General features: G+C 31.9%; 2 protein-coding genes across 7 annotated transcripts in view; one reads left to right on the top strand and one right to left on the bottom strand.

The window, feature by feature from the left end:
* The window catches only part of LOC132747791 (serine/arginine repetitive matrix protein 2-like), a 97,918-nt gene extending 89,686 nt beyond the window's left edge, over positions 1 to 8,232 (top strand). For 2 of the 6 annotated variants that reach the window (XM_060737290.1, XM_060737286.1), the window contains 5 exons: positions 1,245 to 1,337; positions 2,183 to 2,290; positions 3,289 to 3,531; positions 4,143 to 4,298; positions 8,004 to 8,232. In XM_060737290.1, the coding sequence (XP_060593273.1) occupies positions 1,245 to 1,337; positions 2,183 to 2,290; positions 3,289 to 3,531; positions 4,143 to 4,298; positions 8,004 to 8,187 (784 nt within the window). In that variant the 3' untranslated portion in view covers positions 8,188 to 8,232. Of the gene's footprint in view, positions 1 to 1,244; positions 1,338 to 2,182; positions 2,291 to 3,288; positions 3,532 to 4,142; positions 4,299 to 4,708; positions 4,817 to 8,003 lie in introns of all 6 variants that reach the window. The other 4 variants (XM_060737292.1, XM_060737288.1, XM_060737289.1 and 1 more) reach the window with 4 other exon arrangements.
* A 6,933-nt stretch (positions 8,233 to 15,165) lies between these two features.
* LOC132747789 (glyoxalase domain-containing protein 4-like) lies at positions 15,166 to 26,711 on the bottom strand. Its single transcript, XM_060737285.1, has 10 exons — positions 26,549 to 26,711; positions 25,468 to 25,517; positions 24,117 to 24,237; positions 23,334 to 23,472; positions 21,725 to 21,775; positions 20,665 to 20,744; positions 20,064 to 20,150; positions 19,615 to 19,728; positions 18,620 to 18,706; positions 15,166 to 15,771 (listed from the first exon to the last, which is right to left on the bottom strand). The coding sequence occupies exons 1-10, from the start codon at positions 26,639 to 26,641 to the stop codon at positions 15,706 to 15,708; spliced, it is 888 nt and encodes a 295-aa protein (XP_060593268.1). The 5' UTR covers positions 26,642 to 26,711; the 3' UTR covers positions 15,166 to 15,705.
* Positions 26,712 to 27,653: the final 942 nt, after the last annotated feature.

The following is a 27,653-nucleotide window of genomic DNA, read 5'->3' as shown; positions in this document are numbered from 1 at the left end:
TGTATTGATACGTCTGAATTAAAATTTTGGTCACGATCCAGTTTTCAGGTCTCTTGTGAAGCAATTTTCTTTAAATTTTATATACAAATGACTAGCACTTTTTCAGACTGGTGGCTCTCTTCTGTTTTTAGATTATTTGATAGGTTAAAAGTTGTTTGCAGGCAGTCACAGTGATGCTGTTTGAAGACCTTTGATTAAAACTGCATGAAAAGTTTAAGGAGAGCGAAGAAGGTTTCAGAGAGTCATTCTTTTGAAAAATGTACATGTATATTGTATAAGATGTTTTAGATTATGCATTGTAATGCTTTACATGCTATGATATACTAAATATAACCAGATTTGATATTTCATCACCATATTTGTATCCGCTTTACTAATAAAATAAGGGTTATATTTTGCTTATATTCTGACAAATTTTGAAACTTCCCCCCTCCCTCCCACCTGCAGCCCCTCCTGTACACACACACCTTGCTTGGATGAATTGTGATCTTGATTTGTAGAGTCTATTAGTAACTTAGACTATGAAACAGGTCAGGTTACAGATTTAATGAGGAAGTTGTTTAATTTTAGTGACCTTAATTGTTTTGAGGTCAAAGGTCATTGTCACAGACTGACATCTGATCAATATAAAATAAAGAAATTTTTAGCCTCAAGTTCTCACAAATAGATGGAGAGGTTTGTCCGGATAATTTATAATATAGATGATGATATTGAGGTCATTAGTTAGCAGCCTTCAGTCCTGATATTTGATGGGGACGTTGGTCTTGACCTGTTAATGGTCTCTGCTGGTTTTTAGGGTCAGAAGGTCAAGGCCAGAGTGGTGACTGTTGTCTTGGATATGTGAATTTTGGTCTTGTTTTTGCAACAATATTATTAATGGCAATATTTCTAAGGCCATCCATCCTCCACTATAATTTATATCATTTATTTTGAGCAGTTTCTTGTGTAAAAACTAACACTGTTACAGAATCTGGGAACACTCATTGCATAATTGCCTGCTGGTATAGAACCAAAACCTGAAGCTAAAAACTGAAGCTTATTTATTATAATACTTGTAGCAAACAAGAAGATAATTTACTGTATTCACCAACAGTTGAAAGTTTTCCTTTTGCAGGTAATAATAATAATGTAGGTCTCCCAATGAATGTATATTGTTTGTGTACATGTTTATTTACCTGATATATAAATAAAATTTTGATCTTACATACTTGCCAGCCAATAAAATAAAAATCATAAAATTTCAGTGAGTCACAAGACAAAAAGAAGAAACAGCGTAGGCGACCTTCACCTAGTTCAAGTTCAGGGTCAAGTTCTGAAGAGGAATCTGGTCAGGGGAGGTAAGCTGCTGTACTAATTTACTCCTTACAGGGGAGGTAACCTACTGTATTAATTTACTCCTTACAGGGGAGGTAACCTGTATTAATTTACTCCTTACATGGGAGGTAACCTACAGTAACTGTATTAATTTACTCGTTACAGGGGAGGTAACCTACTGTATTAATTTACTCGTTACAGGGGAGGTAACCTACTGTATTTATTTACTCCTACCTACTGTATTAATTTACTCCTGAACCAGCTTTAAAAGAAAGTGATTAGCCTTTGCTGCCAGAGTAAATGCTTTAACTTGCTGAATTTCTTAGATGCACTTGTCAAGTTTCTGTTTTGGGACTGTCCTTAAACTTACATTATGGTCATTTTTTCGCTGTCAAGAGCTGGACAGCCAACAGTAGCACATGACGCAAAAAAATGATAGCTAGCTGCATGGGTTCAAACCCCCACAGGGGCAAGTAGTTGTTTCCTTGAGCAAGAAACTTTACACTCATTGCTCGGCACTTGTTGGTTCCAGGAACAGATGCCAAAGTGTGTCTATAAGCTTATAGCTTTTTACGCAATGGAACTAAAATAAATTTGGTATTAACCAATATATAGAGCTCAATACTAGCAAGAGGCCGGGTTACAGCAGGGGAAGTGTAATTTCTATTGATTAAGAATCTTGTTACTTATTACTTTTGTATAACTGATATGTTATGAGATTTTCCCTAAAATCTTACATTGAGTAACAGAACTATTTATGTGTACATCACTTGCATACACTTTATGTAGTTATTTACTTTGTTCACCAAAAATTCAATTCACAGATTGTGTATTTACTATAGTACATTTTAATTTGACCTAATTTCAGTTCATCAGGTGAATCAAGTCCAGAGAGAGGTCACAAAGAGTCAAGGCCATCTGAAAGGTCAAGGTTACAGCAAGATAGGTCACTGAACTCTGATTCGTCACCTGAAAAGTAAGGCATTATTTCAGTGATCCTAAAGGAGAATTCTTTTAAGTATATTCATATAGTTGCTGTTTTGTTCTGCTCTCATTCTTTCTTTCAATTTTACTACTTTCATTTTTGATGGAGAAATATCTTGAGATATTCAGTATACAAATACCAAGCATGGACCTCGAGGACCATGGCCAGGTTGTTTTAATAATAAAAAAATTAAAGATATTTACTTCAAAACTTCTTGATTAGCAGTAGAGGAAAGTGTTAGATATACAGTCCACTGTTTTGCAAGTTTTGAGCCACAGCAGGGGCATGTTTTCCATGACCAGTTGATTGACAACCAAATGTCAAAATAAAAAAGAGAAGAAATTTCAGTTATTTGTGGCAAAACAGATAAGTAAGTATAGACTGTAAAAAAACAGGTACACTTGTCACTGGACTGCATATATGTCTAGGGGGATTTTGCTTTTGAACTCAGCACTGTTGGTGGTTTTCGTGGTTAGGTCAATTCATGAATTTAAGATTGACAAAAAAATTATTTGGCCTGCTGTATGATTATTTATACAAACTGAAAATCCACGGATTTAAGAATCCACGAAAATGTCCTTGTTGACAAAACCATAAAATTGCATGCCCTCGAAATTATGTGAATCCACGGTATCTATACAATATAACACAAAGCTTTGCTATTGTTTCTTGATGATAAATCAAGGATTTGTTTTTCTTAAATTAACTAGATAATAATATTGACTGTCAAACAATTATGATTAATGGCAGTTTGTTTCTCATTTTATAATTTTGTAAATAATTCATATGCCTTCTTTGTTTTGTTATGTTATTGTTATGGTAATTGTTTTTGAATGTTGCATGAATTGAAAATTAGCATTAATAAAAAAACTGCTCTTAATGTATATTATGAATAACGAGCTTTTGTGCAAAATATTAAGTAAGTTTTCCATATCGTCATAACTTATCTGTATTGAGATACGAACTTTGAATTTAATGTTGCATTTCAGAAGATCACGACCAGCAGAACGACCCAGGGATCGTAGCGAATCTTTGTCATCATTAACACCCTCCCCGTCACCCTCCCCGCCCCGTAGAAAACGCAGTCACTCCCTCAGCTACTCTCCATCAGAGAGGAGGAAAAGATCAATCTCCCCGGTGAGCAAACAGACGAAAAAAGATTCTCCTCGAGGTGGCGGTAGCAGATATAGTAAGGAATCTAGGTCAAGGTCACGCTCACCCAAAAGGCACAGGTAAAAAAAAAAATTTTTTTTTTCAGAATATTGGATTTATTTATTACCTAACAGTCATAAATATATTAAGGTACTTTGCACATAACACAATATTATCTTTCATTCCATGGTGTGTTTTAAGTCAATGGGGTCCAGGTCACTGTGATTAAACACTGATTTTTCATTTCTTTCATAATTTGCAACCTTATTTTTGATTGAAATGTAAAATATTGGCATTTAAGAACAACAAATGATGTAGCTAAAGTTCTTGTTTGAATAGGTGCTTATTAAAATGTAATTATGATTAAATTTTGCATTAAAAGGCCTGTTATTATAATCATATAATTTGAGCCGCGTCATGACAAAATCAACATAATTGGTTTGCGACCAGCATGGATCCAGACCAGTCTGCGCTACCGTGCAGTCTGATCAGGATCCATGCTGTTCGCTATCAGTTTCTCTTTCTCACTTTCTATAGGGTTTGTAAGCTGGTCGCAAACCCATTATGTTGGTTTTGTTGTGACGTGGCTCATTTGGTTTTTAGTGCTTCACTTAATTTAAGTTGAGGAAAACAATTTTGTGTTATTATGATATAACTTACTTTTTAGAAGATGTATATTTTGATGTTTTAGTAGATCTCGCTCTGATTCTTATAGTAGACGGTCGACACGACACGACAAATCCTCGTCACACAGTCGGAGTCGGTCTCGAGATCGAGAGTCCCGCAGTCCTTCCATTCGGAGACGTAAAGGTTCACCCAGTCATCTCGATAGACGAAGAATCACTAGGTATTTCATGAAGTCTATCTGTTTATATTATGTTGTAGTAGCAATGTTGTTTTGTTTAAAAATTTTGATGAAAAGAAAATTATTTTATTCATATTTAAATAGATTAATTTTAAAGCTTTTGGAGTAAAATTAAACATGAAAAGTTACTTATAGTGTAATTACTTTGTTTAAGTAAGTCTTGTGTAATTTTTTGTATAAAAAATTCAATCACCACAAACAAATCAGTTGTAGATATTTTGCACTCTGTGGGTAGTTGTTGTCGATTGTGGTAAACATGCGCTTTTGTTTTTCAAATTTTATATAGTACTGTACCTTTATTTGCATTTATTTATTTCTATCTATCTGTCCCTTTTTGTTTTGTCACATTTATTTTAAGTTTTGTTTCTTCTTACCAATTTTGTGTTTAAAAGGTCAGGGTCACCAGATTCCCGCCCTTACAGGTCAAGGACATCACCTAGACGATCAAGGTCACCCCAGAGAACCAGGAATAGATATTGAGGAGTCATCATTTGAAATTGGTATAACAGGTTGAATTGAATTGCATTTTTGAAAGTTATACACTTACTAATTAGCAGTTCAACTTACTAACTCGTGAATAATTCAACTAACTGAATAATAAACAAGACAACTAACAAGCTTTCCATACATAGCACAAGTTGAGTGTACCTTTGTCCAAAAAAAGAAAAGAATGGAAACCACTCATTTTCCTATTATTAGTTTGAACCCACAATATTCATCATCATAATTCAATAGTACAGCAGTATCTGATAATTATAATTACCATTGTTGAATATGATCAGCTAGAATAAGATTTAAGTTTTGTATTTAGTCACAAAATAAGGAATAAATTTTATCATAAATATGGGTTATCAGGTTATTGAGTGAGTTATATTCAGATTAAAGTAATGAGGATTTTCTGATGATTGGTAAACTTACTTTCAACCCTTCAAGACCGTAAGGCTAGTCTTATGCTATAAAATGACGTCATTTTGACGCCTTTTCTGAATGAGGTGTGGGTGGGCTTAATAAAGGTGACATCATCCCACAGGTTATGAATGGTGAAGATTCTTATCATATATTTTATTGATCGAAAGAGATCAAAATAAAATCCAAAACTCATGGCATTAGTGTCGATAAATGTTATTTCTAAAATAATAGGACAGAAAATAACTATAAAAACACTTTATTAACACATTACGTTATATAAACGCCTTTAAACGCCTTTTACCCCCCCCCCCCCCCCCCCTTTTTGTTTTCTCAAATGGTGAAAAAATGCCTTATTTAGGCCCCCAACACTTGTTTTTGTTTGAGAAATGTTGTTAAAAAACGACCTCTTTTTCGGCGCGGCCCCCCAACCAAAAGATACATCAGGGGGTTGCCAGAAGGGGGATGTGCCCCCTTCTGTTTGGGGGGGATTGAAGGGGGACGGAGTCCCCCTCATCGCCAAGAAAATTTTGGACTTGTGAGAGGCTATAAATGACCCCAGATTGATCATAAGGTAACGTGTAAGCAACGCTGAAAAGCATTTGACTCTATTTCAATCCATTGAGAAGTTGCAGCACTTTGAAATCAATTTTGATGGAAAAAATCAACGCAAAATAGTGATTTTTGGCAATTTTGAGATGTCCCCTTGTTGCCATGGTAACAGAGAAAAGTTAAGCCTGAGCATGTTGTTGCAAGGGCAATGGTCCAGTCAACATTTGTGCCAAGTTTGATTAGTGTTGAAGCAGTTTTTATAGTATTATAGCAATTTGAACTTGTAACGGGAGACTTTTCAATGAACAGCCATTTTTCACAAAAAATGCTCATGAAGTAATGGGTTAATGTTGCCTCTGTTTATTTATTTTATTAGAAGAGCATAAAAAGAACAGACACATATTTACATGACTGTGGTCCCTAAAGCAGTATGTTTGCCAGATACACACTGGTTATTTTCTTTTTTGTGTATATTAAGAAAAATGGGACATGCTAAATTTCTGGACAAATACGTTATATTTGCCCATAAAAAAACTTAGATCCATCAATCCATATTACTCCTTCGTGATTTTAAGTATGACTTAACAAGAATTACCTTACTTTAATTTTGCCTGCTGTTTGCATGCTTTGATTTTGTACATTTAGTTTGTGCATGATTTTGATTTTCGTATTATGTTTGTTTTTAGGAGGTTTTTTTCTGTGTTATATTTTTATCTGTTTAAATTTCCTGTTGTGTGAGTTTTGGGAAAAAAGGTTTTAATTTTCCAGTTTAGTGAATTTATTATGATTAGATAATAGATTTAGCAGTATTGTTTTACATGCAGAGAACCCTCTTACCTTAGTAAAATACAGTAGCATTTGACACCTTAACAATTAACCTACTAATTATGTAATGTAATTTTACTTATATGTAATGTAAAATTACTTAGATGTAATTATGTTAAATTGGTAATATGTAATGTAGAATTACATATATATAATGTAAAATAACCAATACCTAAGTAATGTCAAACTACTTGTATGAAGTGTAAAATTACTAATATGTAATACAAAATTGCTTATAATATATTAAATATAAATTTACTAATATGTTATGTAAAATTACTTGTATGTAATGTAAAACTACTAATTCCCAGTTATGTAATGTAAAATTACTTACATAAAAAGTAGAATTACTAAGACACTTTGTAAAGTTAAATTACAAATATATAGTGTAAAATTACTAATATGTAATGCAAAATTACTAATATTTAACCATTTTTATAATATTATTTATAAACAATTTAAAAATTTTAAAGACCTTACGTAAATTTAGTTGAGTTACTTAATATTGTCTTACATGCGTATTTAAATTTAGTTTTTTTCTATAATTGACTTATCAGAATGCATTTTAGTGAAATATTTAAATTCTTCAATTTATAAAAACTTGTTATCTCACATAATGAAACCATTGATATAAAGAATTTAGGTTCTGTAGATTTGACTTCTGGACAGCAGAAGATTTTCTTTGACTTTAATATTTTGCCAGTTTAAGTATTGGTTGACTAGCTTTAATGTAAAAACTTAGACCATTGTATAATAATGTAAAAACTTATTGAGATACGGTAGAAAAATGTAAAATCTTACCTACAGTTTAAAATAAAAGGAAAAAATGAGTTTTGAATTTTATTTTATGCTGAGGAAACTGCTATAAAGGTTCATAAGGAAGACTTGGCTTGCCTAACTCACAGTGTTGCCTAAATAAACTATAAAGTCATTATAATTACTGCAGAAGTTAATTCCAGATTTCGTGATATCAATTCATGAAAGGAAAATAAATCATATACATGTATATATTTGAAACAAACAAATTTTCTTAATTTATATGTGTACCAGTATATTTTTAGTTCAATAATATAAATGTGATTACTGGTACATAGGCAATGCAATTACAGTTGTATAAAAACATGTTGATATTAAAGAAAGTCACCAAACTTGTGAAGGCAAAGAGTATGAAATTTTGATGTTGTTACTGAGCTTAAATTTTATTGCATACTAATTAGATATGAATAAGCACTCGAATAAGACACATCATGAAATGTTCCAAAACTAAGAATTGTGGGTATCTTGTTTGTATTACAACTGCCATTTTGCTGGGTGTTTTTGAGATACCAAAAAAAAAGACCCTATATATTTATAAATCTTCTCAGCTGTTTATATATCTTATTCTGTATTTTGGTATTGTTATAGTGCAAGAAAACGGCCCGTTCCGTACCACCGACCTACACCCCCGCCATCCAGTTCCGACTCTGAAGACGAGTACCACCACCATCATCATCATCATCGCAGTAAATCTCGCAGTAACTCTCGCAGAAATAATTCCCACCGTAGACGTCGTAGTCATAGCAACAGTAGCAACGATTCATATAGATAATATTGCACGAGTTTCCTGCGTATTAAACTAACTATTTAATGTAAATGTTTTTCAAAAAATACTTTGATAAAGTTTGAATTGAAAGGGTGTAAAGCTATATTAGAGTGACTCCGATATGCAGAATTTTTTATTGTATTGGGAATTGAATTATTCGAATGAACCGGAATTACTGTAACCTGCTAAATATGTATAATGGATTTGCCCTGCTTTGAATTTGGAACAGTCCATTCAATGTTTAAGGGTTTTCAGTATCAAAATACAAAAATTGAGCTTTCAACAGTATAGTGTCAGATCAGACTGCATGTATGTCCAGGCAGACTCTATGCTATAGTACTAGGTGCGGTAGGCATAGGCATAACTTTACTATCAGATATTCTACAGGTCAGTGTTGTTCGCTTATTATATATGTATTTAAAGTTAGTTAAAGTACCCATCAATTTTCAGTTTTCGAAGGATGAAAGAGTTCAGCATTCACCGGAATCAAAATCCACACTTCGTTAAGTGAACTTCTAAAACTAATAAAACTGTTTGGGAATCGGCATTATTCTATTTCTTACGATACGTGTACATGTTTAATAACCGAGACATTCTTTGTTAAACGATTTTTGTAAAAACCGAAATGCAATAAAAACGTTTATTTGTAAAGTTCTTGAAAATTATTAAGTGTATATTTTGCCAAAAAAGCTTTACACCCTTTGAATTATTATATATAGTTTAGGAAACGGGCTTCGTGTTCACAGAGGAAAGATCAGGATCGGGATCAAATAATTCTGATTTTGATTTTCATGTCTTTGTGAAATCTATATTTACTATTTTAGTCTAAAATGATATGGTCCATAAACAAAATTTAAAATATTTAGGATTTGCATACAATCAAACCTATTTTTGGATAAAATAGATGAATAACAATACAAAAATTTAGAATAATTGGATCAAAATATGGATCAATTTTCGGATCAAGATCAATATTTGGATCAACTATTAAACATAAAATTAATATCATGTAAAATAATGTTTTTCTAAAATTTATTAAACATGCTTTTTCAAGTCCATTTTCAAAATTATTATTATTATACAGTTATTGACTAGTGAGCCATTGAATATGATGTGATATTCACCAGCAGATGTCATATTGACCAAGGCAATAGCTAGAATCGACAATATTTTGATCCTGACCTTGATCCAGATTAATAAATCTTTGTGAACATGGGGCCGGGAGAAAAAAGTTTCTACAATCTGCGTTCTGGTCAATACTTTTGTAAATTGATAATTCTTATGAATATATTTATTCTATTTATTGCTTGAATTTTCAGAGATTTTAATACGGTTCTGTGATAGAAAAAGGGGGAACTTGTGCAATATTATTTATGAATATGTGACATGGGGAAAAAACTGTTAATGCTACGAGTTGTTGTGCTTGTGAAAAGATTCAAATGGGACACTTATGCAGAACTACATGAGCATTCATAACTGTTCTTATAGTTTATTTAATGCAACTTTTATGCAGAAAAAATGATCATTTTGTAAATTGTTGTACCTTTAATTTTCATCCACTTTTCAAGTTTGATACAAATGCAATAGCTATACTATTACTGGGGCATTTTTACTTACGTTTTCATGGTCATAGACTAAGAGCTAATTATAATTCCTCTATGCCAATAGTTCTGAACTAATACTAAAATTTGCGTAGAAGTCTGGCTCTAACTAGTGGCGCAAATCTTGTTTATTTCAACTAGTATGTCAACAGTTCCAAAGTTTATAGTTTTTGATGACGTAAAAAGGGTCATGTTTTGAATTTAAGTTTAAAAAGTACAATCATGTATGCAAACCAGTTAGAAGCCCTGTGCTTAACCCTGCAAACATTTTGGTACCAAGACAGATGCTTGCAGCTTAGCAATCAAGCTTTGAAAAAATGTTTTCAGAAAACCTCAAAATTGTGGTCACTGAGTCTTTTGCTATGTAAGCTAGAAACCAGCATTTTTCAACTTATATACCAAATTACTTTTACATATAAGTGACAATACTTGATAATGCATAAACATTTTTCATTCATTTTATCAACGATGTTATTCCACATGGGGGTCACCAGGTCAATTTCATATTTTTCGTCTTAAAATGATGCCAAATTTGTAATGAAACTAGCACTTTGCTTCAATTTTTATAAAGTATCAGATGTGGACTGTAAAATTACTTCGACTGTAACTAAAAAAGATGTTTTGCTCTTAAACTTAAATAGTGTTTGGCAGGGAGAAGGGTAAAAAATTGAATTCTGCTGACTAGAAATGTTTTTTTGTGTGCAATGTTTGTAATTTGATGTTTATTATGTGGTAATAATGATTATATAACTTTTAGAATATTAAAGGCACATTATGCCTCAAAAATGAATAATACCTTTAATAGAAAAGGCAAACATTATATTTTTTAACATAAAAAATTATGGTTTTAGAGCATGAAAACACACATTCCAACCTGAAGAAAGAAGTCTTGAATGCGAAAGTATTTGTCATAAAAGGGTTAAACAAAGTAGTATTTTGACTTTCATACAAAATACCTTATCTCTACAATTATACAGATTACAAAAATGCAACAGAAACAAAAGATGGTTTAGGTAATTTCTAATTTGCTAATGAGTAACTGTCTGGAAACTAAACTCGGATACCAAAAATAAAAAAAACTTTTGAGAAGTAAAAACAAAGGCATTTCTGGGGCATAATGGGCCTTTAATACTTAACCTTTGTCAAGGTTACGGCCACAGAATCTACCCTTGCAACCAGTGCAAACCAAGATCATCCAGCATGTCTGTACTGCCTGATTATGGTCTGCCCTGTTGGCTATTCAGTTTGTTTGAAATTCTCTCTGAAAATGATGAAGGTTGCGTCTTGAATGAAACATTGACAAGTATATCTTAACATTATATTAAATGCAGTAAAGCTTAATGAACTCAGTAAGAAAATTTTCACATTAGAAATTTCAAACTTCTTCTTTTTAGTAACAATATGTTTTTTTGACAATTTAGCGCCAAAAAACTTGTTTCCATCTATTTCTGTTCCAGTCTATTTCCTATAGAGAATGTTAGCATTTATACAATTTCTTAGGTAAACATAACAAGAAGATTGTGTCAATTTCAGACAGTCTTTTTCTTCATTTAAAAGGTCAAGGTTTTAAGTAATCGATGCAGAAAAGCACTGTTTGAAAGATTGCTTCATGCAAAAATTAATACAATTCTTTAAACTCTTCCTGTAATTTTGGTATAATTTGATTTACAAAAAAATACCATATTAGAACCTGTTGGTTCGAGGATCAGATTTTTAAAGGGGTGGGTGTATTTGATTTTTTTTTTTGTATTTTACAGGTATTACTTAAGCTTTAATTTTTACTTTATTTAGAGTAATGATAAATGTACAAAATTACTAAAACCATTACATTTTTCATTAATTCAACATAGTTCAATGTACATGTCATTTATTCTCCATTTTACATACATAATGTTAACAGAAATGTTTTTATATTATTTAATAGTTAAAAGATTTAGTGAATTTCACAAATTTGAGTTGAAAAAAAAGAAAGGTATAGAAATTTAAATAAATTTTTTTTACAGATTAGGAGTAAAGATAATAATGGATGATTTACTGAAAATTTACAGTATATTTTAAAAGAATGTTAAAATATGGAGATAATTTAATATAAAAGAAAATGATTTTACTGTAAAAATACTATAGATTTTATGACTAAAATATATTGTTTTTAAATTAATAAAGAAAGAAATATGATCAATATTTAATTCACATATTCATGTGAGTTAATTTTATGTTCTCTCTTGTAATAAATACATGTTATAAATACTAAGAAGTTGTTGATATACACAAATGTGGTGATTTTGTAAATACAAGTATAAAACAATGTTTTGAACTGTTTGTAATGTCCAGTTTTATTTAAATGTCTCTGACAAGTTGATCTCCATACTGTATACTGCAATGTTACTATGTGACCTCGCTGAAGGTCATTCACATCAACTGATCTGTTTGAATCATGTCTTAGATATTTAATTTTTGTTAGGAGCAAGGCTAAGCTATCAAGCTAGATTATGCGATAATCTTTGATTCTATGCATGTTCTTTGATTCCACAAATAAACACTCGGTTATTCTACTTAAAGGGAGCTGGGGCCTAGTGGTTAAAATGTCTGTCTCTCAACCAAGGGATCATGGGTTCGAGCCATAATCGGGTCATGACCATGTTTCTTCATATGACAGCAGTACTGGTTGGTGCCAAGAAGTGAATCAAAAGTGATTAATATAATTTGCAAGAACTTATTTTGCAACTGAGCTTAAATGAATATGTTTAAACCAATTCTACTTAATCCAGTGCCAGCTTTAGTCTGACAAGTTGCCCTAGCGAATTTCAAAGCACTTCTCTCTACAAAAAGCTAGAAAATAGTTTTACAACTCTAGCAACATTAGTGCGCTATCAAAGTAAATCTGTATTTTACCATACAAACATAAATTTGTTCAGATATCAAAATTCGCAAACCTATTCAATAGCCCACATTGACGACTAAATAAAACTGGACCACACTATAGCATTATGTGAGATTTGGTTTTTGTTGTTTTTTTAGCACCATGCTTCATGCCATGTCATTGTTTATTATATCATTTCCCATTATTGTACATAACCATTTATATAATGATACAAAAAAACGTCACACCCCATGTAGATAATGATTTGTCAAGTTGTAACTGTCTTTTGAAAATAAAGACTTATTGAACAAAATTTTAGTGTTTATGCTTTTACTAGTTTGTGTATCCACTTGTCGATGACTTCTAATCCAGTTACCTCTCTGGCGTGGGTTTGATCCCCGGGAGATGCTTTGGTAGTTTAGCGCGGAGGAAGGTAGTCTAGTACTGGTGTAACTCTCCAGGAACGATGGTTAGGAAACTACCCGCCTATATGACTGAAATACTGTTGGGGAAAAGTCTTAAAATTAAACAAACAAACTTTGGATAGAATTTTTTTTAGGTAAATTTATATATATGCCTATTTGATTAGGTTAATATAGAAAGCTGTAGAGGTCTGGAAACCTTACATATGGTTTTACATAATTTATTTTTGGTGTGATAGTGTAAGAAGCTTAACCCTTTCACTGCCATAGGGACGGCTTAAGCCGTCCTTGTTATTTTCGGCGTATTTGCCATATGAACGGCTTTAGCCGTTTCAATAAAAATAATAGTTATAATAATAAATTAATAATAATAATTATAAAAATAATAATAAATATAAAGAAAATTATACCATCGACAATAATTATTATTATACTAACAGATTTGGAAACATATATAATTATTATGATACTAATAACAAATAATAATAATTATATTAATTAATAATATAGTAATTTCTTAGAAAATCCTCTGGCAAATAGGTGAACAATAAAACAATAACCCTCTGGCAGCGAAAGGGTTAATGCTTATAGACACGCTCTCAAATCCATTCCTGGTGCCAAGCAGTACTGAGCAATGGATGTTTCTTGCTCAAGGAAACAACAGCTTGCCCCTGGTAGGATTTTAACCCATGTGGAAAGCGATCCATAGATTAATAATTCGGTGTCTTTAACCACTCAGCCCTGCCCCACTAACCTCAGATTTGTATGTATATAGAGAAGTTTTTAATGCCATTCATCCACAACAGCTGCTGCAATTGACTGACTCTCACAAAAGAAATTGACAGGCACAAGGAAAACAGCTCACATACAGAATTATGGAACAAACATTCTTGCATAGCAGACTGGCGTTTCCGTGAGTTTTACCCATGCCGGAAATTTCATCTGGCATGGGGGGTGCCAGATGAGTCGCGTGCCAAACAACAACGTCATTTTAGCGCTCTTTATGAATGAACCGCGGTAAAATGACGTTGTTTTAGAAGGGAAATATGTGCTTAGGATGACGTCATTTCGCCTTTGTTATTAAAGTTGTAAGTTCATACGCTATTTTAAGAAAATAGTTAAGGATGAAATGACTTTAATTTCCATGAACATATATCATATTGAGGTAAACCATTTTAAATACGAAATAATATGGCAGAATATGCAAGAAAAAATATCTGACATATGTTTGCGGTTCGGACCTGAATATCCGTCCCTCGGGAACCCGCCCATGGGCGGTAACTCGGCAAGCCTCGTTACCGCCCAATGGGCGGGTCCCCTCGGGACGGATATTCCGGTCCGAACCGCAACATATGACAGATATTATTATTCTTATAACAGAAATTATTTCTAACTAAATGGATAGGCTTCAATCACGATCGCTGATTCAGGTTATGAGTTAATAGTATTAGTCCAGAAATCTTCTAAAGTATTGGAGTCATTGGCTCTGAGGAATCAAAAATTAAGTAACACCGAGATTAAGTAAAGGGCAACTTTTTACAGCTGCCACACATAACTTAACGTCTGCTGTTGTAAGTACAGAAATTCTGGAAAATGGGAGATCATTCAACCATGATTAAAGGATTGAGTCAATGATCTGATTTTTTTTATACAAATAATTGGTCCAGACTTGCATAAAAAAATGCATAAATCTAAAATAAAATATTGGGAAAAGACCCCTGACAAATTGGGAAATATACAACATTTTTGGAAATTTTAGAGATTTTTTGAAAGTTGAAAATCCACCATAAACGTAACATGTCTCTTCTTTTAAGAAACAAGTAAATATGGTTTAATGTCTCTCAGAAGATTAAAAAAGTTCAATTTTTTTTTGCTACTGTTGGGACCTTTTGAGAGAGAAAAAGGCTATTTTAGATTGGGAATGGGACCTCATTTCAGCCCCTGGTAAAAATGCCATGACCCGGCTTTTGAATTTGAAAAAGTGACGCCATAAACATACACTTGGAAGTACAGGTTTAGGAATTAATGAGTTCAAATATAACAAGACCATTCTTTTGTAGAATAAATATAATATGAAGTAATAAAATATGTAATAATTATGTTTAAAAAAAATCACTAGAAACATTTTCAATAATAATTTATATATAGCAGTCAATATTGCAATTACATGTGTATAACACTCTTTCACTTGATACCCTTATTTTACAGACTGAGCAATGAAGTGCATTATTACACCATAATGCACTGAATTAGAAAAGAAAGCTATGATGTCAGATGACGTTCATTAGCCAAATGCCTTCATGAGAATTACTCTCGTCTCAAACATGGCCTCATAGAGCTAGCAACAGAAATAATGCCCCATCACCATTACCCATCTTGTATGGCAACTTTACAGCTAAGATAAGCTTTGTTTCAAGATAAGAACCTTGGACAGTCCTGTCCCTGTCCTATGCATTATCTCATGCAAAGGACTCCCAAGCTGCACACCTTGGTCGAAATAAAAAAAATATTAAGCGAAGCTTGTGAGCTTTTTAAGATACCATGATTTCAGTGTGCTATGGTGTCATTTAAATCTCGATACTAAATCTATATCTTGATTATACGAAGTAGGAAAATACAGAAAATAAAACAATATTTTAGGCTATGCAGATGCTTTAGATTTTCCTTTCTTTGCAAACCACTCATCACTCTTGTCTGCTGCCATGGCCTGAAAATAGAAATTGTTCAGTAATATTTGTTAAATCTAGGTTTATATGATAGTTAACCAAATACATTTAACTCTATAGGCTAAAATATACTTATAACTCGTGACATGTTGGAACCAAAAATGAGGCGCGTCACAACAAAACCAACGTAATGCGTTTGCGACCAGCATGGATCCAGACCAGCCTGCGCAGTCTGATCAGGATCCATGCTGTTCGCTATCAGTTTCTCTACTTGTTATAGGGTTTGTAAGTGAACAGCATGGATCCTGATCAGACTGCGGATGCGCAGGCTGGTCTGGATCCATGCTGGTTGCAAACGCATTATATTGGTTTTGTCAAGGCGCGGCTCATTTCATCTAGCCTGTATTGGCACCAGAATAGTTTCGCCCCAGTCTAAACATCTGTGCAGTCAGACCAGGCTCTTTACTGTTGGTAGCTCTACTTTAAATATTAAATATTGATATCCCTTTGAAACTAGAATAGACTGTTCCAAAAAAATTGGTAATAAACCAATTTCTCTGTAAGTGAAAAATTACTCACATGCTTTCCTAATCTGTGGTGAGAGACAAAATGACTGCAAAACTGGCTGCCTGAGATCAATTGACACTGAGAAATTTCACCTTGCCCAGGGATCACACTAGTGACAACTAGATTACTAATCTGATGCTCTCCTTATTTGAATAAGTGGGCAAACCAAAGGTGAAAGCATTTAAGGTTATATAAATATAACCATAACTTATCAAGTCATTTTTAAGCCATTCAGTTAACTCAACAGGTTGCTGTTAAACGGACTACCCGGGTTCTATTCCCAGACTGCACAGGTCACTTTTATTTTGATTGATCATGAAATCCTTTCTACAGTCATTCACACTGTACCTCTGCTTTGGCATGTACAGAAGTTATTAGTTCCTTGCGAAAGTGAAGGCAACCAAGTCTGGTAACTAGTAGCGGCTTGACAGCTTACCAAGGAATGATGCTGTGACTGAATTGTGCTCTGGTAAATTCAATGTGTAATCTGAAAGGTAAACGACCAACACAGGCTTTCTACTGCCTCTACCAAAAAAACTAGGGAAAAAGTAGGGCATTTTTTTACCAAAAAGTAGGGCAAAGTAGGGATTTCTGATGTTAAAAACTAGGGATAAAGTAGGAATTTCTTACTGTTTTAGTTAAGAATTAGCAAAACATACCATTACCAAGACCACATCAGGCTGTGTGTATCTTCAGTTCAGTCCATGCTTGAAAGACATGCCCCTCATAGGCAGAATGTTGCTGAATGTTTTGCCAAGGCACCATGAGCAGAGCTGCATCAGTACTAAGGGTGTAGTACTAAAGTACCAGTACCAGTACTTGCCAAGATTTGCAGTACCATTTCCAGTACTAGTACTTGATTTTAGCTTGGTGCTGCAGTATCAGTACTTTTTGGGGGGAAGTAATTAAGTACCAGTACTAATACTTTTATATATTCATCAAAGTTTGAATAAATACACAGTGTCATTCAAAATAATTGCAAACATTATTCAACAAAGAAATAAAATCATTTACTTTAAAGTTGATATTACATTTTTACAACTTAAATGAACAAACATACTTTTTACAAACAATAATCATCATATATTCATGTCATATGTTATTGTTTTGTAACCAGTCAACTGTAATACAATGCAATAATCTTACATTTTAAACCCACCAGTCTTTGTGTTGCCTTTTACACCTTCACACCTCTGTTCAATTTATACCAAAGTAAAAAACTTTTTTATGGTGCTAACAATATCACTTGAAATATGATTATTTAGAATAGAAGTAATTAATTAGTGTTTATTTTGCTCTTTTTTACTAGTAAATACAAAGTAATAAGATTGCAATAAGGATATTTTACCAGTAAAGAGTTATTGACTCTGTTTATCTCAATTTAATTTTACTTTAAGTCTTTGGTGCTTTTTTATGATGAATACTATGTTAACATTTGAAGGAATATTGCAGCAAATTATTTAAAGATTTGATAACTTACTTTTTCACAAAAATAAAATAATACATGGGAATTTACAGCTTTACTTTATGAGTAAAAATAATGACATTTTTATCAAAACCAAATATACTGCCTAGTAATGCAGTAGCAGTACCACTTAAGACAGTAATGCAGTACCAGTACCTGAGTAGTAGCAAAATTTTGTAAGAGTAATTCAGTATCAGTACCAGTACCAGTACTGGAGCAAAATTGCTCCAGTATATACTGCAGTACCAGTACCAGTAATGCAGCTCTGACGATGAGTCTTTCAAGGATGGACATCACAAGGAGACACTAACACACCTTAACTACTCATCAATTTCTACTGAAAATACAACTGAAATACCATTTTAAATATCTTCTTTTTTTTCATTTCATTTCAAAATGAAAAAGTAGGGATAATAGGGCTATTTCAGAAAAAAGTAGGGCAAAGTAGGGATCAAAAGAAAAAAGTAGGGAAAAGTAGGAAAAGTAGGAAAAGTAGGGACCAGTAGAAAGCCTGCCAACACCACCACTACAATCAAGTCATTGATCATGGTCTATTATAAACCTGCTTGTAACTAACTGCAACGTTTATGGATTTGTTACTATATACACAAGAAGACAAAACCAACATAGTGCGTTTGCGACCAGCATGGATCCAGACCAGCCTGCGCATCTGCGCAGTCTGATCAGGATCCATGCTGTTCGCTATCAGTTTCCCTACTTGTAATAGGGTTTGTAAGCGAACAGCATGGATCCTGATCAGACTGCGCAGATGCGCAGGCTGGTCTGGATCCATGCTGGTCGCAAACCCATTATGTTGGTTTTGTCATGACGCAGCTCATTTACACAAGAAGACAAACCTCATCTAGGAGTGAATCAGCCTTGGAATCTGTCTGTGAAAGTTCACGGAAAGCCTCGTCCCCAACAAAACATATCTCGTGTCCATCCTAAAATTACAGGTTTCTAATTTATTATCATTATCCAGCTAAATTTTTGTTGCTGTTCAGTTTTAAAATCACTCTGACACTGCAAAGGTCATGTGATTACTATAAAGCTTTACTTGTGGATTATTTTAGGCACCAAGGGTAACCGGAGTAGAACCACCAACATTTCGTAGGCTAGCTGAATGGCTTCCCCAGATGAAAGAATCCATATCCGGACTATTGGGATTCAAACTTAAGGTGGTAAGGGATAAGTGCTTTGAAGTCAACAACCTTAACCACTCAGCCGGTACGTTAGGAAGTCTTATAAGGAATGTTGGTAGTTTAACAAAGGTGCTCACTCCAACCTCGAGTAAAACCGGATAGCTGCCAAAAATCATGTTAAACACATATGACCCCAGGGTCAAAAGGTTATAGAATATTTTTTATCTCAAAGGTACATAATCTGTCAGAAACCAGTACAGAATATATATTAACTGAAAATCTTGTGATTCATGACAGAACTCAGAAAAAAAGTTTTATAACTTGAGGTTACAAAGAAATTTTCCTAGCTTAAACTCGGGCCTCAGATGTTTGATTGGTCAGAAACTGGCATAGACCATATGACCATTGAAAATCCTGAATTTGAAGCCCGAGCTCAGATAAAAATTCTATTACCTTGAATCATGTATTTATGTTTAAAGTACTTGTTTTGGAATCAAAATTATTCAATGAAGATATAAACTTATAGCTTTACCTTCGCCCAATACAAGCAAAACAAGATAAATAAATAATCAACCTTCCTTTTGCTACAATATATTCAAAGAATCATTAAATTCTCAATGAAATTTAAATAACCGTGATCAGAAATAGTCTTCAAATATATAGCTAGCACAGGCAGTGTGAATATGACCAAATTATGAAAAGTGACCTACAGGGTCAGCCGGTATAACAACTTCTACAGTGGCCTTGCCAGGTGTGTCCAAGCTGACCAGTGGAGTAAGAATCTTCTGTCCGGCAGAATTTAGTTTGTCCTGTATCCCTGGTAACTGAAATTTTAGTATCAAGAAAGTCAACAGTTATTAAATCAGGGTCAATAAATTCAGTGTATATATTTGAAACATAGAGACTGACAATTAAACAGAGATTAATATTACTTAAAGGGACAAGCAGGTCTTAAAATTGGAATTTATCTTTTGATTTCAACATAACCAGCTGTGATCTAATTAAATTTCGCAGGCATAAAATTTTGTAGTTTTGTCACAAAGGATACTTTTGTGGGTTCTTAAATTAGTGGATAGTTTATTTGTGCAAAAAATATATATATATAAAATGCAAATAATGTAATGTTACTTCAAGAATAATGTATACACATTTCTGTTACCTCTTCTCTTGGACAAGAAAATGCTACCCTTCCAAAGGCTGTGGCATGATCTATGTCCTTTCCTATATCACACAGTTCCAATTTACACTGAAAATTACATATACATGATACAATACCAAAATAAAGTGCTTTGTATTTAGAAACATAAAAGTAGGAAATCGGTACTAAATTGTAAGTCTGCTAGTGACTGATTCTATGCGACAAAAATAAGCTGGCACATTCATCTCATAAAATAATAAGAAAAATGAAAATGAAATTTACTCACTAATTAATTTAAAATCATCTTTCGTGCTATTCTTATCCAAATTTGAGTGAAAAGTGTTGCATCACTTTCCAATTTTAGGTCTGTCTTTTTTTGCAACTAGAATAATTAATTTGGAAAATTGGAAAGAGCAAATGATCTGAAATTTTGCACACAAATTTTTGGTCTAAACCTACATCAAATAGAACATCAATCTCGAAAAAATATTTTAAAGTCCTGTCATGTCAAAAAACCTCTGTGGAGTCCCTTTAATTGTTGAGTGAAGTGCATGTCAGTTAATATGAAAATTTTCAAAAACTTTTCAAACACAGTGTGTTTACTTTATAAAAATAACATTACCTGATCATCAGCATAGCCCAGTACAGCTGTCTTGTCAGCTTTAGAATATACTTTCATACCACACAACTCTGACCAGAAATCTAAAACATATACATGTATTATAACAACTAAAACTAGAAAAGTGTTCATAGGATACGGATGCCCCCATATTCTACTGTTTTGTCAATCTACACCCATAAGAAGTGGGAGCATAAAATATGCAATTCTGTTAAATAATCTATTATTTGAAATATGTAAATCTATCAAAAATAAATTTAAAAAATTTACTTGCACATGTACCTGCTATAATTATGTTACTGAGCTATAGGCATATCAAATTGCAACATTTAGTAAGAATCACACATAACTTAGTTTATGCTGAATTTAATTCAATTCAATTGTATAGGAAGTAATAAGCTTAAAAACACACTCTGAATTCATCCCTGGACCCTTCTAGAACTGTACCATGAGTGTGAAGTTTCATGGTCAAGGAAACATGGGACAATCCAGTACTGAGCTATGAGTGTAAAATTTCTTACACATGTAAATGACAGCTTGCCCCTGATGGGATTTGAACCCATGTCCCTAGTGATTCTGTGATTACTAGTCAACAGCCAACTAATTTAACCTGTGACTTTAAAAATTGTCATTATTTAGCTATAATGGTAATGGCTTGAAAATTAAATTCAACATTAAAGGGACTCCACTGAGGTTTTTCGACATGATGGGACTGAAAATATTTTTTCCAGATAAATGTACCATTTTATGTAGATTTAGACCACTAATCTTTGTGTAAAATTTCAGATCATTCGTGCAGTTTGTTTTTCCAGAACAATTATTCAAATTGTAAAAAAATGACCCAAATTAAAAGCGTTGAAACACTTTTAACTTAAATGGGGCTAAGAAAAACATAAAAATATGATTTTCAATTTATTGCAAAGTATATTTCTAAACTATCTTTGCATATATTTCTGTTTAAAGTGCCCCAGCTCATTTATGAAAGAAATTCAAATGTTATATTTTTAGGCTTTTAAACCTCAGTGGAGTCCCTTTAATTATGCTAAACAGTTTGTGAACATACCTACTGATTTCTGTAAATTTGAAGATGCTAAAGTGACTTTCTTGACTGGATCTGAAGATACATAATTAAGAAAAGTCTATAAATTTTTTAACTTGCCAAGAGTTTCTGCCTTTCAACCTAAAAATGAACTTTATAATAATAATATCAATAAAATATCTGGATGGAATAGTTTTGGTTAATCATTAACAATATAAAACAGGGCTTTTCATTGGTTTAATTTGTTTTCATTCTATCATTTGTCATTAAATATTAGGTTCATTGATGTTGTTGATTTTCTCTGATTTGTTATAATTATATTCAGCTGATTTCCCATGTTGTTTTTTTTGTTGTTTTTTTTTATTTATCAATATTGTAAGTTTCAAAAAGCACTTTTTATAAAGATATTTCTAAATTTAATATTTCATTTAAATAAAGGGAGGTCATTAGAAATTTGTTTTCTGTAAATTCTAAGTCAAATTTTCCAATAAGAAATGAATGCATATAATTTAATGATTACATTTAATATGTACAAATATTTGCAGTACATTTATTACATATTCTTCGATGTTTGAAAATTGTTGTATTAGCATAATTATATGCATATATAATTTCACGCAAGAGTGGTATACAACCACAATTACAAAACATACAGGATCTTTAAGACACATTTACATAGATAAAAATCTTTTTCCCATTTAAGACTTCTGTAATATATAAACATTCATGTGTGTCTAAGCTCTGATTAAATCTCCATAATTATAATTTTACAATTATTTCTGTGTCTATAGATAATGGGAAATCACGAATACTTTATTACATCAATCAATACTGATACCCATTTTACAGTAGGTTTGATATAAATATATGACTTTAACATGTTTTCATATTTAACTATGTTGTCTTACATACAAAAGTAGATTCAATTCAAATATTTAAATACAGACTGTAACTTTTTATCTGATCAAAGGTAAAGTGTGTTTGTAGTTAACCCTCTGGATCACTGCAGCCAGACACATCAAATTCATCTGGGCAAAGTTCAGTCTCCTGGGCAAGCTGCATAGCAGTTCACCAGTACTAGTTGCCTTCACTTTAACAAGGACATTCTGGTTATTTCTGTATATGCAAAAACAATAGTACAGTGGGAATGAGTGTAGAAAGGACATCATGTCCATCAAAAAGTGAACTGCACTATAAATGAATTGAACCCAGGCTGCCCGGTTCACAGTCCAACCTCTACCAACCAACAGAGCTAACCTGATGATGCATCCAATCAAAGGTCATTCATACCATAAAAGTTTTATTAAACGCCCCCGGGGGCTAAACGTTTTCCAAAAGGGGGGCTATTATTACAACACCTTTTTTCCTAAATCCAAAAATCATTGTAAATACATTTAGTGTTGGTAATAACATTAAAAAGTGTTAAGGTTTTAAAGTTCATATAATACATTTTTGTGTTTACTATAAGATGCACTGGATTCTGAAAGATTCCAGTTCATCACTGATAAGTAATTTTTTTCCATATCAAAAAGCCAGGAGGCCTTTTTTAGGGGAGAGGCATTTATTAGGAATTTTACGGTATATTTGTTTATATATAACATTTCCTATATATCACCTCAGCAGGCAATCTTACCCCCATCATTTTGTTTATTCTCAATATGGAACATATAACCATCAGGTGACTTTACTGTGACTATACCATCTGTTTCTGTACTTGGGTAGTTATATTTCTTTATGTTGTCCAGGACTGACTTTGAATACACTGTGATACCCTGAAAATACATGTACATGACTTTCTGTATAGAAATGTTATTGTATCACTGTTTGTAATTCAAGACAAAACAAAAAATAGTTGTATATCACTGAGTTAACTAGAGGTGTCCATAAGACAGTGCGCTCAACTATTCTCAGAGCTTGACAGTACAAGGGGCATAACTTTGTATAAAAGTACATGTACCTCTGTGATCTGTGCCAATCATGTCAGATAATCACAGAGAACATGTGTGTGAAAATTCCACCCATTCCCTTTAGTAGTTTTGCAGATACCAACTAGTACAAACTTGTAACACCAATACCGGGGGGACCAAAATAGCTCTCCCTTAAAATCTTTGAATAGTAGAGCTAAAAATGTACTGGATCAAGAAGACAATAAGGCTGACAAAATTTAAAATAGGACCTTTATAAAGACTTTAATCTCAAATAAACAGATATTCATAAATATTAGAATGACATTTCTGTAAGGTCCCAAATAAACAGATACCAATTAATTCTAATAAATTAGAATGAAGTTTTTTGTAAGAAAGTATCTTGTCAAATGTTGCTGAAAAAATAAAGAAAATACAGACACTTAAAACCAATTTCTAATACTTAAAATACATGTAAATGTTCAAACAGAAGGTTTTCTATGGTAACCTACCATGAAATCATTTCCAAGTTTGTATGAGCCTAAACCGTAATTGTATGTTAGTTCTATAACAAAATGATTATCCTCAGAACCATAGCCCACCATAGATTTACTCCATTTCCCATCATATGGTCTGAAATAAAACAATATAAAAACAAAATTTCATGACTTTGCATATTATGAAATTGTCTTTGAAATTTGGTGTGCCATGTTTATTAAGTTTAGAAGTACATTATTAGTATAGTCATTATGACTACTTTATTCAGATAAGATTTTAATTTCAGTTTTATATTATTATCATTGTATTATTATTATTATTATTATTATTATAATATAATTATTTTCATTATTATCATTATATTATTATTATTATAATTATTATTATTATTATCATTATTATTATAATCATTATTGTTGTTATATAATTTTATTATTATTTTTAATTATTATTATTCTATATTATTATTATTTTATTATTATTATCATTATTATTATCATTAATTATTATTATTATTATTTTTATTATTATTATCATCATACTCTTGTTGTTATTATTATTATTATTACATTGTTATTATCATTATTATTATTATTATTATTATTATATTACACAAAGACAGAGTATCTAATTTTATAATTAATTGAATATTCTTACAGTGACACATTTATTCATTATCAAAATTTGATTATAACTTCTGGATTGAGTTTTCCATTTAGTAAGGAATATAATTAAATGCATTACCAAACCACTGGCTGATTAAGGGCAGGCATCAAAAGTAGAAAAACATGTTAGAACACTAAGATTCCATAAATTTCAAAGCTGATTTGTTTTCTCTTTCTTTTTGTTTTCACTTATAGAGCTTATCTATGTATTAGATGGCACAATTTATATGTATAATATTAAATAATTGAAGTTATATGCATTAGATGACTAAAATTATATGTATTAGATGACTGATATATGTATTGTGACTGAAGTTATATATAAAAGATGACTGAATTTATACATACTTGAAGTTAAATGTATTGGATGACCTCAATTATATCTATTAGATGACTATATTATATGAATTAGATGGCTGAACTTATATGTATTAGATGACTGAAGTTACATATACTTGATGACTGAAATTATGTGTATTAGATGACCTCAATTATATCTATTAGATGACTGAAATTATATGAATTAGATATCTGAAGTTATATGTAGTAGATGATTAAAGTTTTATGTATTAGATGAATGAAGTTATATGTAAAAGATAACTGAGATGACTGAAGATGTATTAGATTACTAAAGCTATATGTATTAGATGACTGAAGTTAGAAGTTGATTAGATGACAGAAGTTAAAAGTTTTCTCTCACCCATTACACGATGCTTTGCAACCTTCCTCAAACTCTTCATGGCGGAGAAACTGCAAAATAAGAACTTTAAAAATTGTAAAATGCAACCTTGATTTTCCCTCATCAAATATTTTCTTAAATTTTGCTTCAATTAAATATACATGTATTCTGGCAGCAATCAAAATATCATTTTACATCATACTTACAGTAAAATGTTATCAGCAGTTTAATCTTAATCCATCCCTATACGTATGGTATGCATTTCAAATGTCAGTGAAACAGTCTCAGTTGTCAAGCCAAATGTTATAAATCATGAATCTATATACTTTTAGGGATTTTTTAGTTTATTTTATAGCCAATATTCTGTCAATTTCCAAATTGAAAATAGTATATTATTTTCCCAATTCACAGGAAAAAATCCCAAACAAAAGTTACAAAATAAAAATAATGAACAAAAATATTGATTTTATTCTAAAATCTTTAAAAAAAAGGCTTCTTCACTGTTATACATGTACTGTGCTTGATTAAATGTTTGAATATGCCATCCTAGACATGTTTGAATATGCCATCCTAGACAGTGGTTGTTTGCATTCAATTTCATTTAATCACTGCAAAATTTCTGTCATGCATTTTTTCCCAATTTTTAACATGGCATCGGTAAAAATTCCAATTCCATGGGTATGGGCATGGGTCATGTTTGCAAAATCCTGGAAAAAAGTCCTATACTCTAATACTGTTGTTGTATTCCTCATGTTAATTTATTCATATTATAGTAAAATAAACGAAACATGACACATAAGTGTATATAAACAATTAAAGAAATCAGTACGAAATTGTATATACAACTAATAATATTCAGTACATGTGTCATAATATAGGACACTTCAAAATAATACTCATTAGTCTAAATTCATCTTCTAAAAATTAATATCAAACAGTCAAAAGATATACATATAATACCAGAGACATATTCTAAAATACATTCAGTGTTTTTAATTTGTCCTCATCTTATATTCATACACTGTTTTAGCAATTTTAACTTGTTTAAGAAAAACTGTCCGAAAAACGTAATTATCCGAATACGTTCAAGAAAGCTACTTACTTTCATGCCTAGGATTTCTCTAAAGAATTTTGCAGTCTCTGTTCTGTTGCCGACTTTAAATACAAAATGTAATGCCCTTCTTGTAGACATCATTAAAATCAAATGACAATTCCCTTGAATTCCAGAAATATGAATAAAATTTTATATGTTCAGTCGCGTTTGTTGTTGTCCTATAGCAGGTCACATGACACTAAATCTTGGGTAATCTTAATTGTCAGCTTGGAAGACGTCGCATAAATTATCGATTTAATTGTTGAAATAGGCAATAAATATTAAAAACACTCAATAAATATTAAAAACACTCGACCAAATGTTTATATAGGCTAAAAAGTGAATTAAGAATAAAAACATCTACATATAGATCTACTAGTCTCAGTGATGTAGTATACGTTCTTGTAATAAAACCACATAAATAAATAAATACAGACAAGAATGATCGTTTTAGATAGCTGTTAATATTCAGTGTGCAAATGCAACATAAGAACTAACAATACTATGACTGTACAGGTACAATGTAGTATTGTCAGACGCCATAGGAATTATGCTAAGGGGGCGGGTCCATCATAATTGACAGCGTATTTAACATGTAGCTATATGTATATAACATTCCTGATGTAACTACTGCTCCAAGACTGTACATATTTTGTTGATTTTGTTGCTGTTGATTTTTTGTTGCTTTTTGTTCGTTTTTTTAATGATAATTTTCTAAACCACATTTAACCATTATAACTACATGTAGCAGGCGCGTTATCAGGGAACTGTTAATAAATAAAAGAAAGGAGCTTGGTATACATGTAGAGCTCTGCACATGTGTGTGCAAAATTACATAAAAAATAGACTAAAATAAATAAGAAAGAGTGAAGTACAGATTTTTAAACTGATGCTATCCTGTACGATTATTTAAAGAGAGTTTGATCCACGGTCGGTAATATTAATTTCTAGAGGAAAAACGAGTTTTATATGGTACTGTGCTCTCGAGAAATGTACATATATAAGAGTTTTTGTATGCATTATTGTAATGACTGTGTTGATTGTATAAGTAAAAACAAAAATGTTTTATATTTTGTACATGTGTGACGGTTATATTTTCTGATCATGTTTCGAC

The sequence above is a fragment of the Ruditapes philippinarum genome, unplaced genomic scaffold, assembly GCF_026571515.1.
Source record: "Ruditapes philippinarum isolate M1 unplaced genomic scaffold, ASM2657151v2 ctg1750_1_1_1_1, whole genome shotgun sequence".
Lineage (NCBI taxonomy): Eukaryota > Metazoa > Mollusca > Bivalvia > Venerida > Veneridae > Ruditapes > Ruditapes philippinarum.
This window is presented reverse-complemented; position numbering and strand designations above follow the sequence as displayed.

Excerpts from the sequence above, each read along its gene's own strand:
- LOC132747789 (XM_060737285.1), bottom strand. The coding sequence starts at position 26,641 with ATGATGTCTACAAGAAGGGCATTACATTTTGTATTTAAAGTCGGCAAC. Across the intron at positions 24,238-25,467 it reads TGCAAAGCATCGTGTAATGG|ACCATATGATGGGAAATGGA; the intron begins GTGAGAGAAAAC and ends GTTTTATTTCAG. Across the intron at positions 21,776-23,333 it reads GAATAAACAAAATGATGGGG|ATCCAGTCAAGAAAGTCACT; the intron begins GTAAGATTGCCT and ends ATGTATCTTCAG.